Genomic DNA, 19757 nt, shown 5'->3' on the forward strand with positions numbered 1-19757 from the left:
TCAGCTTGGGGAAATGTGCTTCTGTAAGTGCAGCATTTATCCTCCTGGTTTGAAAGGCTGCTCTTCTGAGAAACAGGCAGTGCTCCCAGCCTTGCACATGTCAGCCCTGGTTAAGGAGCTGGCAAATGCTGTTAGGAGGTTTCTTCTATTATTTTTATATATATATTTCATGCTTTTTAAATATATATATAAAAGTGTGCTGCTCCAGATGGTTTTGAACCTCTTTTCTTTCCTATATCTTCCAGGTCAGCACAAACAATTCCTTTTGGTGCTTTTTAGTTTTGCATTACAGCTCTGCTTTGAGTACCTGCAGCACACTTGCAAAACTGTTCAGCTCTCTTCTGTCATCTTCACTCAAGGTAAAAAAGATTCCCTTCCATCTGCTGCATTTTTGAGCAGTGGTTTTTTTGGTGGTGGTGTTTGGACAACAGCAGAGCTCTGAGTTGCTTTTCCTGCCTTTGGGGAGTCTCATGGAATAACTTCCCATTTATCTTACATAACACTGCCCTTTCTCTGTGAACCAAAGCTGGCTGCAAGGTAGGCTACCTGCTTTGTTTCTCTGCTCAAGTGATTAAGATAATAGAGTTTGAGTCTAAAGAAAACGCCTCCAGCTACTTTGAAAGATTAAAAATATGTTAGGTCAAAAAAAAACAGGAGAGCAGGAAAGGGAAAGTGACTGTGAGCTCTGTGTGCTGCACTGGCCTTGTCAGCCTCCAGTGTTCAAAGGAACAAAAGGGTCCAGGTGGTGTCCAGTAGGAAAGACTGAATTAGATGCTTTGCCTCACTGGTGGATGCCTTCTTCTCTGCAATAGTAGCAGAAAGGGCATAAATAAGTTTTATAGCTTGTTAGGGTAAAATCTGAAAAACAGCTGAAGGGGAGCTCATGTTGGCCTGTTAGTGGTGGCATGGACTATAGAAAGCAGTGGTGGAGAAAACAAGTTCAGACAGTTAGCACAGAATTGTAGGGTCCCAAACTGGTTTGGCTTGGAAGGGACCTTAAACCCCATCCCATTCATCCCATTCCAACCCCTGCCATGGGCAGGGACACCTTCCACTGGACCAGGTTGCTCCAAACCCACTCCAAGCCAGCCTTAGACACTTCCAGGGGTGGGGCAACCACAGCTCTGGGTAATATGTGCCAGGGCCACAGCACCCTCACAGGGAAGTCTTGCTTCCATATATCTAAGCTAAATTTCCCCTCTTTCAGTTTGTACCCATTCTCCCTTGTCCTGTCACTACAGTCCCTGATAAAGGGTCCCTCTCTGGCTTCCTTCCCTCTGTGGCCCTCCAGATGCTGGAAGGGGCTGTGGAGTCTCCATCCAACCTCCTCTTCTCCACGGTGACTAGACCAAATTTTCTAAGCCTGTCAAAAAGAAGAGAAACATGAGCTCTCTCTTTTCTGTAGACTTCAGGAGCTGGATTTTGTTTCCCAAAGATGCTCCCGGTGTTCCTTTTTTTTCCCAAGACTTCTTAAAAATCAGATGGTGGAACTAGAAAACATCTCAGACTATATGAGCATGAGTCTGTTTGCTGAAACCATTTTAGTACTATTGCAGTCCACTTCAATCTCATCACAGCATTATATCCTGATCAGGCTTTTTGCTGAAGTTGAGCTGTTAAAAACTTAAACCTCCTTCATATTCCTCCAGCATGTTCTCTTGTGTTCTGTGTGTGGCAGAATGACTCTCCCAGTGGCCAAAACCACCATGCCCTCAGCTTGCTTACTTTGGCAAAACCCTTCTTCCCTCAGGCTGGCATTGCAGAGGGCTGCTGAGAGGCATCATGTGCTGTCCTGTCCTGGCAGCCCTGGGCCATTATCCTGCTTTTCTCCTCCTTCCCTGGAAGCATCTGCTGCAAACCAGGAGGACGAGGGCACTTGGGCTGAGAACATGGAACAGAGTATTTCAGATGGAAGTGGGTTGTGGGAGGCACCTTGGTCTCGTGCATTTCAGGAAGGTTCTTTGGCAAACCCATCTCAATGCTCTCTATACCTGTCCCTGCCTCTTCCACTCTCCTGAGGCTCCTGTCCAGCAAGGACATTGTGTTCCCTCAGCTCCAGGATTTGGTGGGTTGATCCCAACAGAGTTTTCCTTTTTTAAGAGACAAATTGAGTAGCCCAGGTGTGTCACATAGATCTCTACTGACTAACTTCTCTCCTAAAAGTTGCTCTGACTGCAGAGTTATTCCACCTCCTCCTCCTCCCTTATGAAGATCATTCTGGAAGGGGATGGCAAGCAGCAGGGTGGCGTATGGTTGAATGAGAAAACTGACATGAGGTGATGTGTACGAGAGCTCATCTATAATTCATCATGATCACTCCAGGCTTTTAGGGAGTGGAGGAGAGCGAGGCCAGGGAGCCCTGGGAAGGGTCGGGAGGCCCTGCACGTGGCTGCAGCCAGCCAGGGCTGTCACTTCCGATGAGCACGGGCGGGTGGTGCCGGGCCACCAGGGAGAGCTGCGTTTCCTATACCTGCTCATGGGGAGGGGCTGCCTTTGCAGATTACCAGAAGCAGCCGTGGTGCTGACATCTCATTATTTCCAGCTTTGTTGCTCACTTTCAGGTCGTTGCTAATGTACCGGGCCCAAATTCCTTTGTGTGTTACTGCCTCGGGGGCCTCTGGCAGCTCCTGCTTCTGGGGGAAGGATGGCCAGGAGAGCCAGTGCTCGGTGCTGGCTGGTTTAAAATGGCAAGGCTAACCACTGGCAGCCATCAGGGAGAGGAGAGGTTCGATCTCAGCCTGCTGGTGCTGGCTTCCTTCTGCTGGCAAGGTCAGGGATATGGCAAAGGAGGTGCTCTGGGATTTTATCTCTTCCCAGGGGAGGGAAGGTCTGCTCTGGCACTGTTCCTCAGGTCTGTCCTTTGGCTCTGTGGGTGTGTTCTGACCATGTCAGTGTTGTTAGCTCTGCTCAGGCTCTCTGGACACATCCCTGCCATGCAGATCAGGAAGATTGGCATGTCCCCAGAAGAGAGGGCTTGCCTGGATACAGCAGGGCTCCCTGGCATTGCACAGCTGTAGCTGTGCCCTTCCCAAATGAGGTGACTGCAGCCTTCGCTGCTCCAGCAAGGGCCAGTAGAGCAAGGGAAGCAGTTGGCTCTCTGCTCAGCACCAGGGAGCTCCCATCTGGGCACTGTGTCCAGTTTAGGCCTTCCCCTCTATTGAGTCACCCCTCCATCCCCAGAGATGCTGGTTGGAGCTCCCAGGCTGGTCAGGGCTGGGGGCAGAGGGCCTGGGAGGAGTTATGGGGAGCTGGGACTGCTGAATGTGTTGAGCAGGTGGCTGAGGGTGTATCTGATCACAAGGTACAGCAATGTGAAGGGCAGTAAGAAGGATGATGTGGTCAAATGCTTTTGGCAGCTATGGCAGATGACATAATAGGGGAATGTGGGAAGTTTGTCTTGGATATTAGGAGGAAAACATCTGGTGGGGAGATGTCTCCATCCATGGAGGGTTCAAGCATTGCCCAGACAAGACCAGGCTGCCCAGGTCTCTTGGTGGCAACAGTCCTGTTGTGAGAGGGAGGTTGGATCAGAGACCTTCTGCAGCCCCTTGTACCCCCTGTGGCTCTGAGCCCTGGTTCCTTTGGTGCCTCCTGGCATGCTGTAAGAGCAGGTTTTGTTTCCCCCACCTTGCTTTCTGCTGCTTTGGCTTGCAGTGGCCTCTGTGTTACTCAACAGCCCAGGAAAAACAGCCATGACTCTGAAAACCCATCAGTGCTTCTGTGGCTGGGATTCACGTGTCGAACAGCTCCAGCCTCGTGGGTTGGACATTGTGCAGAGTACAAGCACAGCAGGGGAAAAGGATGGTTAAGGCAGGAGCTTGTCCTGCCATTAAGTTAATTTTTTGACTATATACCTGCACTTCTGGGCTTGCATCCAAGGCCTGAAGTACTTGTATGATTTCTTCCTGCCTCCATCAGTTTGGTTGTGTTCTCTATTCCCTCCTGAGCTGGTTATTAATTATGGAGACTGCAGAGATGGAGTCCAGACTCTGCTAATGGTTGACTTCCCAGTATTTTAGAGACAGCATTTCAGGGACCTGCTAATGGTATTTCTCAGCTTTGCTTTTTTAAGTCCCCCTGTCATCTTGGTTTGTACCCTGAGTGAGGCAGGTAGCGGTGTTCAGGTGTAGGCTGGAGCCTGGCTGTCGGGGCAGATCACATCTGCAGCACCCAGCTCATGCCCCTGGGTTGGAATGTCCTCCTTTTTGTGCTGGCAGGGAGAACAGAGCCTTGCCTGGCAGCTCTCAGGCAGTGCAGTGGCCTTTGCAGGGTGACACCTCTCAGTTTCCCCTTCAGGAATCGGGGAACAAATCCATGCTGAGTGCTGTGCCAGGCTCCAGCTATCCTCACAAAACCACCCATCTCATTGCTCTCAGCCAGTGGCTTCCCTCACAGCCTGTGTCTCAGCCTTTAAAGCTGCCTGGCCAAGCCCTGATGCTCTCACATCTCTCCTCTCCCAGCCTTGTTATTCCTTCTCCCCCTCTCCCAGGAGGGGTGCTGGGCTTGCTCCTCCTCCCTGCCTCATCCGGGCTGCGGGTGCTGCTGGCCTCGGCGCCAGCTCTGTCTGCCCTTTGCTCTCCCTGGCCTGGCTAGTGCATCTCCATTCCAGTGGCAGGACCCCTGTCCCTTCTGCTGCTGCTTCACCATCCACCCAAATCCTCTGAGATGTGGCTCTCCCTCTCCCACCTTGTTCCCATTTCTCTGCTGTTCACTTGTGTCCATCTGACGTGAGGAATCATCGCTGTGTTTTCTCTCTAGGCCCTGCCAAGCCATTCCCTGCCTTTGCAGCTGCTTCCAGCCAGCTACTGGTCAGCCAGCCCCTGTGCAGGGATGCACAGGAAGGAGCTGCCTGCATCCCCCCTCCCTGATCTTAGCCTTATGCTAGGGGGATGGGAACAAACAGACTTGGGAAAACGGAAACAATGAGAGTGCAAAATCTTGCTTTGGTTTTTCCAGCTCTGCCTGTTCATATCCCCCAGGACATTTCCCTGGTATCGGATGGCAGCTCTGGCATGGGAGTCCCTGATCCCGTTTTGCAATTCTCCAGCGTCAGCCAGCAGCTTGGGCCTTCCTGTAAGTGCCCCAGTGGTCACAGGGAAGGAATGTTCCCCCGGCCGGCCGCAGGGGGAAAGGTCACCGCGGGCAAAGGGGACGCCAGGCGAGCAGCAGCCTGCTCCCGCCCCTTGCTGATGAGGGCAATGCTCATCAGCACAGAGACAAAAACAGGCTGGCTTTTGGGGGAAATCAGAAAAATAAAAATGGTTCAAGAGGTTAAATATTTTGGGCAAGGCCCCACTTCCTTTCGCAGGGCAGATCTGGGAGCAGATGCAATGCCCAGGCGAAGTCCAGGATGTGTGCATGTTTCATGGCTCTCTTAGCTGCAGGATGTTTGCTGCTGAATCCGCTCCCAAAAACATCTGTGTGTCTCTCAAAGTGGTGCCTGGGACAGAGGTTTTGGCCAGTTGCTGCTGCTCAGAGCAGCTCTTGGGCTGAGCAGCAGTGTTGTGGCTCCCTTCCCTTCCTCCCCCGTGCCTGCCAACAGACCTCTCCACTGGATGCAGCTCGGAAGGAAAGCTGTGAAAGCTGTGACTCTCGGTGGCCACAGCGGGATTAACATCCAACATTAAGGGTTTAACTCATCCCTGCCAGCCAGGGGTTTCAAATAACTGCCATGCCTCTTCCTTCCACCCTGGAGCTTGTAGCTTTTTTAATCCTGTCCTTTACACCCCGTTTGCCAGGCTGCTTTTGCTAAGCTGGAGCTTGCTCCTGGCACTTTGTTTTTGAAGCCTGGTGTGTTGGCTGAAGCTCCTGGGGATGCTGGTCACATTTGTCAGGGTGGGAGCAGAGCAAAGAAAGGAGGAGGAATTTCTAGGTTGGGCTTACAAACTGGAGTTTTTCAAAATTCCCAGCGTGTTAAAAAAAATACACAGCTAATCTGGCCCTTGGTCTCTAGGTTACGTTTGCCTCAGCCGAGGCTGAGCTCATGGAAAATTGCATCCCAGCTCCTGTGCTCTGTGCCAAGATTAGTAGGTTTAAAACTAACCGATAACATCTTTGTAAACTTGGAGTCATTTCTTTAAAGCCTGCTGATCCTTCCAGCCTGGATTATGGAGCTTTCCTAGAGATCCAAGAGAGCCAAACAGGACAATGGCATCTACCCTGAAAAATCACCCAGGAGCCTTACAGTGCTTTCAGCTGCTCCCGAGGGAGGAAAGAGGCTGATGTTTGCCAAGGCCCTGAGGGGTGTGCTGGGATCCTTCTCCCTGTTCCCAGCCGGATACACAGCACACAGCGACGCTCTGCACGTAACTTATAATAATCACCGGTTTTATTTTTAAAAAATTACAATAGAAAAGTACCTTTAAACATATTTCCAAAAGCAGAGTAGACAATATGGAAGCTTCTCTCCTCTCCACGAGACAAAGTACAGGAAATAGTTTGCTAAAAGAGTTAATCCGTCGCTTGGGAACGCTGGTATCGTTCCTTTTGGAGCCGCTCTGAGGTTTGTCTTGGATTTGATTTCTTCTCACATCACTTTTATCAGCCCATTTTTTACAGAAGACCCCAACGGGACAGTTTCTGATGGTGAAACTGGTGACCCCATTTTTTCCTCCCCCTGTCCTACCCCGACGGCGAGAATCTCAGCCATCTTATTGTAGCCCACCCACAGGACAAGAGGAAGGAGAAAGGAAAGGTGATGATGTTTAACAAGGCCACAGGAAAAACCAGCTACAGTGAGGCCTGGGCAGCAGCTGAGCTCAGTGTTCCCTGCAGCTGGAATAGAGATGGGGGAAACGCAATGGAAGGAGAAGTTCTGCACCTCCCTTTGCAAGAAACGGAAACTGATAGAGCTTTTGGGTCAGTTTGCTCTCTTCTTTTTCCAAATTCCTCCTAGAGCAAGGAGAAGGAGAACTAGTATGTCAAGCAGTCTCTCTGCTGGTACTCTATCTCTGTAAAGGATGTTGACAGCCTCCCTTCTCATCTTTGCACATGGAAACATGGGAATGCCACGCAGGGAGCAGCTGGAGCAGCGTAAAATTGGCACTCAAACCACAGGCCAGGCCAGGCCAGTGCTTCCGGATAACGGGAGCCCCTCAGGACTCATGTCCAACCTGGAGGGAGCTGGCAAACCAAGGATTTGTTGGTATATTTTTTCATACAGCAGATTATGTTGCCTGTAACAGCTTGGAGCAGTCATGGTAGCAGGAGGAGGAGGAGGCAAATTGTCACCTTGCTACACGTGTGGGCTGCCTGCCCATCCCTGATCCGAGTTGTTGTACCCCATGGAAGCTTTGCACAGCAGCTATGAACACAGCCCCAAGGTAAAAAAAACACGGGAAGGAAGTTCCTGGTTGTCCTGCCTGCTGGTCATTTGGTGCAACTGGGAAGAGAACAGTAATACTTTAGTGTCTGCAGTCGCCTTGCCAACACAGCCAGAGCACAGTTCCTGTGCCAGGGGAGCACAGTTCCTGCAAACCCGCATCGTGTGTGTCGACATCCTCACGCTTTTGAACATCGTGCCTTCCACATGCAGCTGCCAGGGCCAGGGGATAATAAGACTCTGCTTTACACACCTCAAAAGTCAAGCGCAAAGCCTGTGGTCCGACCTGGTATAAGATTGTCCTCTTGAGGAGCTTTGGTACAAAAATATTTGTTCTTGTTTTGCTTTTTTTCCTTTTACTTTCTTTTTTCTTTTTTTTTTTTCTTTTTTTGTAGTCTGCTTTCCTATGGTTCCATTTGAAAAGGCTTTTCAAACACTACAACAATGCCTGTCAAACCATGCTTTCGGGAGTAACACACTCTTCCTTACAAATATACAGTGTAAAAGAGGAAAATATTATTACTAGGTATGTTTTTCTTTTTTCTTCTAGGAGAGCAGATGTGTGATAGAGGCTGTGGGAAAGTCTTGGAGGAATCCAAACTTGTGTGTGAGGTTTTTTTCAAGCCTGAAACAACAAAGAGAGGTGTTAAAAAAAAAGAGCAGCTGTGATGGAGGAAAAAGGGCTGTGGTTAATCTCTCTTCCTTTGTGGAAGGAAGGAAGCAAGGTAGGGGGGAGAGGGAGGCTTGTTTTGGAAATTTTGTGTCAGGACCTTGCTCTAAGGACAGTTGTTTAGCAGGGAAAGGGCAAGGTGGGACCTGCCTGCAGGGAGAGACTGTAGCATCCCTGGCACAAAGAACCCCGCTGATCCCACTTTGTTCCTCCTGCTGGCTGCAGTCCCTGGGGCTGGAAGTGGGAAGCCGGGAGTTAAGTGTGAGTTTTGCAGTTAAGAGGAATTCAGGTCTCTGTTGATCCAAGGCAGGAAGCAAGGAGGGAGATGAGATTAGCAGGGTAATGAGAGGCATTCCTTGGCTGTAGAAACTCTCACCCCAGATAACAGCCATGCAGGGGAATGGCAGAGCCATGACTCTGCAGGGCAGTAGCTGGAGCAGCCCCAGGGCCCTGCCAACCTCAGGGCCTGTTCCTCAGGGACATTGTGTTGACTTCCTCACTCCTCTGCCCCCTTCCCGAAGCAGCCTAGCCTGCAGGGTGGCATCCTTACCAGCACACTGAGGTCCTGTGGAGAGCACACCAACCCAGTAGCCACCTTGGAAGACTCCATTAATACCCACAAGACTGACTGTAGGCCACCATCACACACCTGAGACCTGTGGGAGGACACGGCAGAGAGTGAGGGATGCTGGAACTGGGGACTGAGGGTCAGTGTGCTGTGGGCAGGGGTGATTTCACAGGGACCCACAGCTGGCACTTCCCAAGGGGACAGCTTGCAGTTTATTGGGGCAAAGGTAGCACTTGGTGGTCTCAGGTGTCTTTTCCAACCTAACTTGGAATTAGCGTGGGATTAGCCCTGCCATGATGGGCTCCAGGCAGCAAATCCAGACAGATGCAGGCAGGAGAGCCAGGCCCTCAGCCAAACCTTCTGTGCCCTTCCCAGCTGGAGCAGCCTGGAAGGGAAACAGGAGATCCCTGACCCTCCATCACCACCCACTGTGGCTCTTGGGCTGGTGGACCTGTTTCAAGGGATTTGCTCATCTCCCCTTCCCAAAAGTGTCTCTGCTCACATTTTATCTGGAAACATTGGCATGTTGCATATTTTGGAAGAACCATTGGTTCCCAAAGCCTCGCTACTCCCTATTTTTATCTGCTGGGCCTAAAATAGCCAGTGAATTCTTTATGGATCCAAGTCTGAGGCCGGCTGCAGCCAGGGCTGGGCCTTGTGGCCTCCCAGCTGAGTGACCTCCAGGGCTGCAGATGCCAGGCAGATGGGCAGAGCAGTCACATGTGAGCATGGGCAGCTGATGCCAGAGCTTTGGATCCACTGGCATTTCTCCACAGGCGGGTGTGGAAGCTGGAGGCTTCCCAGCAGGGATTGTTCCTGGCTAGGGTGGTCCAGGCAGGCTGGGATTGCAGGGCAAGCAGTGCTCAGTGTCCACCAAGGCTCTTTTCCCTCTTCTATGTGAGTCCCCTTTGTTTATTTATCCACAAAGGCCGAAGTTATTTGCAGAGCGTATCTTGCAAGGCTTTTTCCATCCAAAGAGGTCCCAGATGGAATGGGATCATCCCTCCCTCCTGCCGGGCAGCTGGGTGCTTGGTAAGGCTGTGCTTCTTGTTTTGGCACCCCCACCACCCCAGGCTACCTGGATAACTTTCCTTAAGGTTTAATGAGGTGATGGTGTCAGGGCTGCCTTTTCCATCACAACACCCGCCTCTGGCATGGTGCCTTTCCCTCCTGCCCCAGGACATGTGGGAAAGTGAATGGTGGCACAGACATCCCTTTCTGGGGACAAGGAGGGCAATTGGACTTGGGGTGTCTGCTGAAAAGTGGCCACCCACCCTGAGCTGCTGGAGAGCCTGAGAGTCACATTGGGAAGCTCAGGGCAGAGGTGGTCCCCAGGTGGCCCAGGAGGATGGGACAGCGGCACTCACCCGGCATTCAGCAGAACTGACGGGACTTCCAGCCCTGAGAACCAGCCTCGGAGGGAGGGAGCCAGCGCATCTGCCAAGGCAAGGGGGGACACAAGGTGAGAGGGAGGGGCTGGCTGCCCACCCTGGCAACATCAGGCTGTGGCTGGGCTCCCTTTTCCTGGCTTTTCCCGGCTTTTCCCAGGCACAGGGCGGAGGGAGGTTGGAACAGCAGTACAGCCATCCCAGCTCCAATTCCAACAGTAACACTGAGGCTGAGCACAGCCCCTGGCATGGCTGCTTCCAGCAGGATGGAGCTGGGACAGCAGCACCATGGTCCTACTGAGCAGGAGTGAGCTCATTCTTCTCAGCTCCTGCAAAGCCCACTTGAAACAGGGTGGAAAACATCAGATGCCAAAATTTGATATGCAGGCACTCAGTACTCTGCCAGAAAACTCCAAGCCAGCTCCACCGTCCATCCTACAGTTCCCGGTCCCGCTACTGTCTGCAGGATCCAGCGAGGCAGCTCCAGTTTGGATGGTGGCACCAGTCTCCAGCCCCCACCCAGTAGAGCCACAACCCCAGCAGCTGCACGGGAGGATGGGAAGGTGCCGCCAGCACCCTCCCCAGCAGGCTGATATTTCACATCAGGTAATATTGCTTCTGTCTAACATTAGGTCTCAGCCTGGGTTTTCCCAAGGGACCCTCAGAGCTTCTGTATGCCTGTTCCTTTGGCTGTGCGCTTCCCTGAGCAGGGCAGGTGCTGCCTGTTAGCAGTTATTTGACAAGGCAAGTACGTAGCTGCAATAATATTTACCAACGCTCTTCCTATGAACAGCAGGGCCCAGAAAGCTGGAGTTTCATCCAAAGGCTGCACATGGTTTGCACACTGAGCAATTTTCCTCACCCTTCTGCTCAAACCAGCCCCTGGCTGCTCCAGCTCTCAGTGATGGTGGCTCTGGATAACCTGGCTCAATCCTGGTGGGCCAAGGCCAAAAGCCTTTTGGATGCAGTTTATCTGGCAAGTCTATTTCCATGTGCTTGTTACCTCCTGTTCATCACTGAGCTGGAGCTGGCAGCAAGGAGCAAAAGCCAGGGTGCTGCCCAGCATGGATGCTGAGGAGGTAGCTGCCCTTTCCCCCTTGTGGCAGGGGTCCTTTGCCAGTATCCCCATGATGATGCAAGGCTGGCACTGCAAAGAAATCCTCTTCCTCCACCATTTCCACCTCTCCTCCTCTTTCCCTCGCTCCTCTCCCAGGCGGATGGTTAATTTTTAACAGCCCATGCTGCCATCGGGGGCCAGCAGCAGCCAGCAGAAAGCGCTTGTGACGAGGCAGCTCCTCGTCAATAAAAGATGGACCCTCCATTTGTGCTTCACTTCCTTCTCCTCCCCGTGAGAGCTGCTTGCCTTCACACCCCATGAGCAGCACATCCATGAAGAGCATCCCAGCCATGCTGCAGGGGCAGCCAGGGGTTCTGGAACCCCCCTCACACTGGCAGCCGGATGGTTCAGTGCCAGGAGTGATGGGCATGGTCCAGACCCTGGGCATCCCCAGCCCTCCCTCCTCCCTCACCACCTGCCCCACCATAGGTACCAGCGAAAGTAGGAAGGCAGAGAGAGGAGTCTGGGGAAAGACAGGACCCCTGCCAGCGTTCTGCTCCATTTGGGAGCCTTCCCTAACTCTCAGGGAGCGAGGAGTGAGTGCCTGTGAGCCGGGCAGAGTTAGTGGTGCAGTGAGCACCGAGGGGAAGGGGGGCCAGGGCAGGAGGGAGGGTGAGCAGTGGAGGTGGATGGTTGGAATTACCTGGGCGTGCAGCGAAGCGGGGTAGGTGAAAGCAGGAGGAGGTAGAGCAGGTGCTAATTCCGCTGGGTACAGAGGGTACGGCCCCCACACTTCAGGGCTACTGGGGTAAAGTGCAGGCACTGTGAGCTCATCTGCAAGAGAAGAAGAGGGAGAGTTAATGGTGACCAGAGGGCTGTGACCCTCGCTGCATCCTTCCTTCTCCCCTTGATGCAGGAGCAGAGCTGCCCCTGGAAAACTGTGAGATGCTACCACTGAGAGCTGGCTCACAAAGCTAACACAGCATTCTCCCACTGGGATAACACAAGGTGAGCAATGCTATGGGGCTGGGGGTGTCACTCAGGGAGCTGGGGCTGGGCTCCTTGTCTCCAAGAGGTTTAGTAAAACCAGGGATTCAGCAGAGGAGAGTGTGCAGCTCATGCCTGTGTACAACAGCAGGATGAGGAGCTGGAGTCTGCACGAGAGAAGCTCTTCCAGAAGTGGCAACGGGCATGGAGCGCTCACAGCAGGGCATTGCCAAGGCCTCTCCTGAGACCTCACCCTGCTGGCTCTCACCTGTGCCAGGTCCTCTCCTTTGGGAAACCCCAGCAGGTGCCACCGCGCAGCAAGCAGGCACCAACTCTCCCAGTGGGACCTGGTATTCCCCTTGGCCACCCCCTCATGATGTCCCCCCTCCTTCCAGTTCCAATATCCCTGGTGCCTGCCAGCCCAAGCCCTGCTGGCAGTGCAGGGGGTACTCACAGGGCTCCCGGGTGATGAACTGAGGTACAGCAGTGGGGAGAGGGGTGCTGGGATTTGGGGTGCCCACCAGCTTGTTCTTGGCCATCTTGGTGTTGGCCTTGGCAAACTCCAGCCGCAGCGTCTGGGGGATCTCGGGGTCGAAGCGGATGCCCTGCGGAAGGGAGGGAGGGAAGGAGGCGCAGTGGGTGGGTGAGCACCGCCGCGTGCCGGCCCCGCAGCAAAAATAACTCCCCGTTATTTATGGGTTTTTTTCAACTTGCAGCCCTGAAATGAGCTAATTTGCCGGGCCCCGAGGCGGCTCACATTCCTCCGGCATCTTTAGCATCGGCACCATATTTGGCAGTCAGCATCCCCCAAGGCTGAGCTCTTATCCAGAGGGATTAGTGGAGCCAAAAAAAAAAAAGTTTTACGTTGAAAATGAAGAGAAGAAAAAAGCAACCCTGAACCGAAACTCAGGGAGAGCTGGGGAGGAATTGGAGAACCAGCTCCACACAGTTCTGCCTGTGATTATTTTCAGGTAACTTCACAAGTTGCTAAAAGAAAGTGAAATTTGTTTTTTTCTTTTGCAGGCTTAGCTGGGATTTTTCCTGCTGAATAAACAGGGAATACTCTTACTCACTTGCATCTAAGGCTCAAGTCCTGAGTGTTTAAGCCTTCCTGGATGGCCCTGAGAAAGGTGAGAGTGACGCAGCTCCCCAGGAGGGAGGATGCAGCTGAGAAACAAGATTGTCTGGAGGGATTGGGATGCCATGGGGCTGGCTGGCATGGGAGGTGCACATCCTAGGGATGGAGGAATTCAGAGAGTCTCTGGGGACAGGGAAACAAGGGGAAAATGTAGCAATGGAGTGGCTGAGCCAGGCACACTCACGTTCAGCGCGTTCTTGGCTGCCTCCGCCTCAGAGCGGCTGTCGAAGCTGACGAAGCCCACGGGCTGTGGAGGAAGGACAGGAGCCATCAGTCAGGTTCCTGGGGAGCACAGAGGAGAGCCCCTAACCCCAGGGAATGGTGGGATGGTTACACCATGTGGAGCAGCTCCTACCTGCTTGGAGGTGAGTTTGATGAGTGACCCTTCGTACCCCTGCAAGGAAAGGATTAAAAAGGGTTTTTGGTGGAGATCCCCACAATTAAATACTAATAACTGAATAAACTGACTGAATTAGACTTCAGTGGGTTCCCAGATGGTGGGATGATGGGTTCCCAAGTGGTTTGGGGCCATGGGGCTGGGGCAGAGGCCAACCCCATGCTTTCAGCCCCCCCTTTCCCTCCCCAGTGTGATACCTTAAAGGGTCTGAAGAGCAGGTAAAGTTCCCGGGGCTTGATGTCCAGAGGCAACCCACTGACAAAGAGTGTCCTCACCTGGAAAAGAAGAAAGGAGGTTCCTGGGGACCCTCTCTTGTCCCTAACTTGGGGATACACCATGCTCCCTGTAGCCAGAGGGACAGGGGAGCAGACAAAAGCCTTAAGCCAATGTGCTGGTTTTGCATCACGCTTGAGTGATGCTGAATTTTTGGGAGGGGTGGCCTCATCCTTCATGTGGCCATGGAGGAAGCTGCTAAGGCACCATGGAAAGGTAGCAGGGACCTGTCCTCACCCCAGCAGTCCTTTCCAGGTTAAAAAGCTCACAGAATCCCAGCACCTTCCTACGCCGGTCTGGCAAACAGGATTTCTCCCATCATCCCCAGCAGATCCTGGACAATGCCTATTGTCTCAGTTTAATTGCAGCAGCTCATTAAGGACTGGGAGAAGCAAACACCAGCTCTTCCTCCTGGAGGAAAAGCCCTGGTTTAGAGGGGGCTGGATTTAAACAGCTTGTGCCTGGTTTGTAAAAGTCACCTTTTAAGGGATTTTAACCCTTTTTGGGTGGATCTAATGTTTATCGTGGTGCAGCATCCTCAAAGCTGGGATGTTTGGCAGAAATTCTGCTCCCACCACCCTGAGGGGGGATGTGGGGCTCCTCCAGGATGGGCAAACCCTGTGCTGGGATGGTTTTGCTTTACAACCAGCTTGTAACCAGGAGAGCAGTGTGGGGAACTGAACCTGCTGTTCCTCTCCTCATCCCCAAAATCTCATCCTAACACTTTGGGCTGTAGAAGGGGAAAACCTCCATGTATTTTATTTAATTTTTTTGGCCAAGCACTCTGCCTGCCCCATTCCCTGGGAAAGAGACATGGGAAACAGCCAGAAACAGCCAGGCCAGGCCTACTCTTTTGCTGACATTACTTCTTTCTCTTGCAGATAAGCTATCTCCCCCATCTCCCAGCCTGGGAGCAGCAAACATTCCTGCTTTGGGGAACAAAACCTCTGGCTGACCTATATCTATTAAATAACAAAAGGTACTCAGCTGTTTGCACACAGCTCTTGTGTCAATAGCCCCGGTGATACCCACCCTGGGTGCCAGCATTATCATCACCATCACCATCATCATCATCCCTGCGGGTACCAGCATCCAGGCTGGATGAGATCAGCAGAGAATGGGTGTCCTCACCCCTTCCTGAGCCAGGGTTACTAGCCTGTCCCCTCTATTGGGACCATCCCCCAGAGCTCCTCAGGGGACCCCTGCCAGCTTTCTGTTTGTCTGCTGGGACCACGGAGTGATGGAGCATCCCACAGTGTTCAGTGCTGCCCCATCCCCCAGTGGAGACATTGCCCCAGTTTCTCCTGGCAGGGGCTAGAGAGGGATTCACCTGGAGAATCTCCCCTTATGTCCATGAAATTCAACCTAAAGAAAACAACCTTTTCCTTTCCTAGGGTGAAAAATACTGGCTTTCACACAGGTCCTCCTGAACACAGTTGCTGTTCAGGGAATCTCAGGGAATCGGCTCTCCAGACACATGCACCCTCCCAGGTGGGTTTACATCCTGAGCATCCCTGCAGGGTGTCCCCTGTCTCCCCCATCCCTGGAGCCATCCCTGGAGCCATCCCTGGCTTCCTGCCTCTCCTCTCCCTGGGGAGCTTCAGGAAACACCAGGGACCAGTGAGAGGGAGTGGGGAACCCGCTGCCAGTTTGCATCCCTGATATCCAAACCGTGCATGCCCAAGCCTGCCAGACCATTTGTCCCCAAAGCCACATGGGAGAGAGACAGAGATGAAAGATCCCAAGGAGCCCTCCAAAATTCAGCCCCACAGAGGAAGGGCTTCTCTTCTCTAATGACTTTGTTTTCTTTGCAAGTTCAAATGCGGGTCGGCCAAGTTTGAATCTGTAAAATTATACACTGGCGAGAGGGAGGAGGGCTCTAAAGGATCCCCCAGCTGGATTCCAGCCCCAAAAGGGTTTTTGGGGCCCAGGGCAGGGGACGGGTACGAGCTCCTGGGTGCTCCCCATCTGCACCCCACAAATGCACCCAGCCCCAGGGATGTTGGAGTAGGTCCTACATGAACAGCATCTCTTGCTGGGTAACGAGCAGGTGGGATGGCAGAGCAAGGGAGCATCCTTGGGGACAATCCCAGCAGGCTGCACAGATACCCTTTTGCCAAGGGAAAGATTCTAGACAGAAATATTTCTCCTGCCCTTAAATGGAAGGGGAGCTTTGGCCCACAGGGAGGTAATCCAGGGTTTTTTGTGCTGAAATCCCAGGGACTCAGTCCCCATCCTCTAACAGAAACACTCCTAGGGCAAAATCCTTCCCTGAAAAAAAAAAAAAAAAAAAAAAAAAAGCCTTATCAGAGAAATGGCCAGGCAGCAGGCACGTATCTGTTCTTCCACAGGGAAGAATTTCTCCTTCAGAGAGGTGGATCAGGCACGGCATCTGCTCCCAAGGATGTCATGGGACAGGGCCAGACTGACAGCTCTCCAGCAAGGATTAAAGGGCACTGGAGCATGGGATTCCCCCAGCTTAAACCCCACCGTATTTTTGGACAGCCTGAGCTGTTTCAGTTCTGCTGTATGAACATCTTTCAGTTTCTGTTTGGTGGAGCATTTCTCCATCTCTCCTTTTTCCTGAAATTTGGGGTGAAACCAAAGATTTTTTAAAAGTCAGCAGTGCCAATGTTTGCTACAGGAGAAGCTCAAAGGTGACCACCTCGACTTCCTTCCATGGGGATGGCAGCTATGGGACTGCTCCAAGTCCCTTTCCACAGTACTCCTCTGCTCCTGCCGCTGCACCCCACAGCTCCCAAATTTCCCAGGGCTGCTGGATCCTACCTATGTTGCCTCCCTCCTGATATGTCCCCTCCTGGCTTTTTGTTTTTCCTGCAGGAAGTCTGCTCTTCATCTCTACTACTCTCCTCTTCCTTGGAAATCATCTCCATCCCATGTCTGGCCTGTCCCCTTTCACCTTTGCATCCCACATCCCAGTCTGTTGTCCCTGAAATCCTGCATCTCATCTTGGGTCAGTTTAAGGGATGCTGGAAAGGATCTGTGGAGGTTAGGGCTGAGGACATGCAAGGAGAGGCAATGATCTGGGCCAGGAGGTGACTGGGGTCTCCAGAACATGGATCAAGGATGACCCCAGCATGGAGAGGTCTGTGATGGAGCACCAGCAGCCCTCCTCCTCCTCTTCCTCACATGAAGCCACAAGCCAGGTTTGTCTCCTGCAGGTAAGGAGGCACCAGGGGGGCATTTGCTTGGCTTGGATGCCCATCACAAAGCAGTGCCCAGAGGGGTCCCAGAGGGATCCCAGCACTGTCCTGGTCCCCTGTCCTGCCCTGCCCTGTCCAAACCAGCCCCGGTAAACGTTAACAGGCCGTGGGGAGGCGGGAGGCGCCCGGGTGATTCATCCACGAGGCATTTAATCGCCTCCTTCAGCCCAGCTCCCATCCCTCGTCCTTCCGTCCGTGCGTGCGCCCCTTGCAGCGGGGCTCGCTTTAATGCTCCACCAGCCGATGATCCGCCTGACTGCCCGCCGCCGGGGAGGCACCGGATCCGGCGGCAGCGGGAGGGCGATGCCACGGGGCTGCCATCGAGCCGTGCAGCCGGGCCGGCAGGGCTTCCCCTCCCATTCCCGGCAAAGCGGGGTGCCGCCTCCCCCGCGGCTGCGGGGTGCGCTCCCGCCCCGCCGGGATTAGTCCTGGCATAAATAGTCTCTTGGCTAATGGAGCGTCTTCCTCGGCTGGGTTTAGATTGCCGGGCTGTGTGTACGCATGCCTTGAGCCCGCAAAACTCCCCGACATAAACAAGGCTGAGGCCGAGGGATGCCGGCTCCTCCGCCCGGGGGATGCGGGAGGAGCGGCACACATCTCCGGCCTCGCCACCCGGAGCCACTTTGCTGGAAAATCGCGGTTCTCTCACGTCCGGTGAAGGACGGGAGCAGAGGAACAGCCCTTGGGGAAAAGCGAGTCCAGAGCTGCCGGGGCTGGAACGAGGAAGCGGCAGAGGAAAAGGCAGTGAGCAGCCAAGGGAGCAGATGGGGGATTGCAACAGAGCGGAGGAGCGGCGGGATCAGGCGCGGGTCACACTCGTCCCTGTCCCGCCTGGAGCTTGCTCCCAAACCCTCCTTAAAGCGGACCCCACGCTTAAGGAGGAAAGGGAGCAGGAGCACGGGGGGATGCAACAGGGGGGCAGATTTTATCCACGCGCTGGGCACATTCCCCCTGGGAAGCATCCCTGGGGTCCTCTCCCCATGGCACGGCTCCCCCGGGGTGAGGGATCTGGCATGGGATGGGGACGAGGGCCACGAGCCGGGCTCTCCACAGCCACTCTGCTACCAAATAAGGCCTCCGCCGAGCCTTTCACATGCCGTTCTCGCCCGGCCAAAGTGACGTGACCGCCTTCCCAAATTGTTCCGACTCCTCCGTGGGGAAGCCCCTGGCCCACAGCTCCCCTGCACGGGGGGGCGGGGGGGCACGAGAGTGACGGGGAAGCCACCCGGGGTGCCAGGGAGGAGCGGGCATGAAGTGGAAGCTTTTCCCACCAGGCAGCACCCTGAGTGACCTCTCCCTCTCCTCTTCTGAGGGAACAGGAGGCTGGAAGGCAAGCGCTGGGAGGGGGGAGGTGAGGCACAGTAGCTGGACAACCCTTTCCCTGCGCTTGAGCAAATAAGATAGTACCGGCTCCTCCAGCCTGGGCTGGAACAAGTCCTGCAGGGAAAATACCTGCTTGGCACCGGAGCAGTGCGGCTGGCAGGCAGGAGCGGGCATCGCCCACCTCGTGTGTCCCCAGCACCTCCCAGCCGTCCCCTCTGGGTGCTCCCCATGTCCGACATCACCGGGTCAGGGGGTCCCCAAGGATCAGCAGTGCACCAGCCAGCCCCGGGCCCTCCGGATCTGGCGGGAGCGGAGTGAGGGCTGCCCTGGTTTTGCCCGGTGCACGGTTCCATGCTTTTGGAAAAGGCAACAGGCCTCCATAGGTGACACCCTCTGCCATGCCCAACAGAGCCGCAGCATCATCTCCCACACAGCCCGCAAGGCCCCCAGGAGAAAGAACTCCCCGTTTTTTAGGAAACTTTGGGAAGTTTGAAGCCAGAGCCACCTCCGGAATTAAGCAAATGAAGGCAGGCGGCAGCGGGCAGTGGAGCTGAGGTGATTGATCCCAGCGTTGGCCACCAAGCAGGGAGCTCAGCAGGGAGCTGCTGGAGCAGCCCAGCCGGGTGGAGGCTAAGGAGGAGGAGGAGGCGATCTCAGATCGGAATCTTCCCGCTCTCACCCTCACAAAGTCCAAATTCCCATCTCAAGGTCACGGGCAAAACCAGGAACTTTGCGGCTGGAATTAAGAAAACCAGCTCTCACCGTGGCGGGGTGTGGAGTTGTTCTCCCGAGGGGATGGGAGCGTTTCGGACATTTTTGGGGTGAGAACCGTGGGAAAGAGATGCGCGGCCGCTGGATGCACGGTACCCACGGGCACCGGCAGCACTAGGCACCGGCAGCGGGACCGTAGGGAGCCTGGTTTATTCCCCACGCCCCGCGGGGCGATCCGTGTCTCGCGTGGTTCCCTCCGGCGAGGCGGAGGGGCGCTTGCGGCGAGCCCCAGGGAGATGCGGGCGGAGAATAGAAGCGTCCCGGGGTGCGGGGATGCGTTCCCGCCCCTCGTCCCTGTCCCCCCCGCAGCAGCTCCGGGTACCGGGAGCCGGCGGGAGCCCCGCGGCGCGGATCCCCCATCCCGCGGGGGTGCGTGGGCACCCGCGGAGCGCAGCTCCCGGGAACCGCGGGTGGGGAGGGGGAAGCCCCTCCGCCCCAAATCCCCGGTGTGTGTGTCCCCCCGGTACCTCCTCCTCGGGCAGGCTGGTGTCGGCGGGGCCGCCCTCCCTGTCGGCGGGGACGCTGCTCATGGTGCGACCGGCCAGGCTCCTCGTCCCGCCGGCGGCAGCCGCGTCCGGGCGGGCGGTGCTGGGGGCTGATCCCGGCGGCGGCGGGGGGGCCGGGGCGGGGCGGCGCGGCC

The 19757-nt window shown here is 54.6% G+C and overlaps 1 protein-coding gene and 1 long non-coding RNA gene across 2 annotated transcripts; one reads left to right on the forward strand and one right to left on the reverse strand.

Moving 5' to 3' along the window:
- Nucleotides 1-6306: 6306 nt before the first annotated feature.
- On the reverse strand, nt 6307-19735 carry RBPMS (RNA binding protein, mRNA processing factor). The gene is made up of 9 exons (XM_054633531.2): nt 19585-19735; nt 13724-13801; nt 13485-13523; nt 13314-13376; nt 12446-12596; nt 11708-11838; nt 9927-9996; nt 8542-8647; nt 6307-7946 (listed from the first exon to the last, which is right to left on the reverse strand). Exons 1-7 carry the CDS (start codon nt 19645-19647, stop codon nt 9934-9936), a joined length of 588 nt encoding a protein of 195 aa, XP_054489506.1. The 5' UTR covers nt 19648-19735; the 3' UTR covers nt 6307-7946; nt 8542-8647; nt 9927-9933.
- LOC143693925 (uncharacterized) lies at nt 11918-19266 on the forward strand. Its single transcript, XR_013181971.1, has 6 exons — nt 11918-12012; nt 13015-13121; nt 13346-13494; nt 14681-14778; nt 15194-15290; nt 16641-19266. It is a non-coding gene; the product is annotated as an uncharacterized LOC143693925 (long non-coding RNA).
- Nucleotides 19736-19757: the final 22 nt, after the last annotated feature.

This window comes from Agelaius phoeniceus, chromosome 4, assembly GCF_051311805.1.
Source record: "Agelaius phoeniceus isolate bAgePho1 chromosome 4, bAgePho1.hap1, whole genome shotgun sequence".
NCBI classification, from domain to species: Eukaryota; Metazoa; Chordata; class Aves; order Passeriformes; family Icteridae; genus Agelaius; species Agelaius phoeniceus.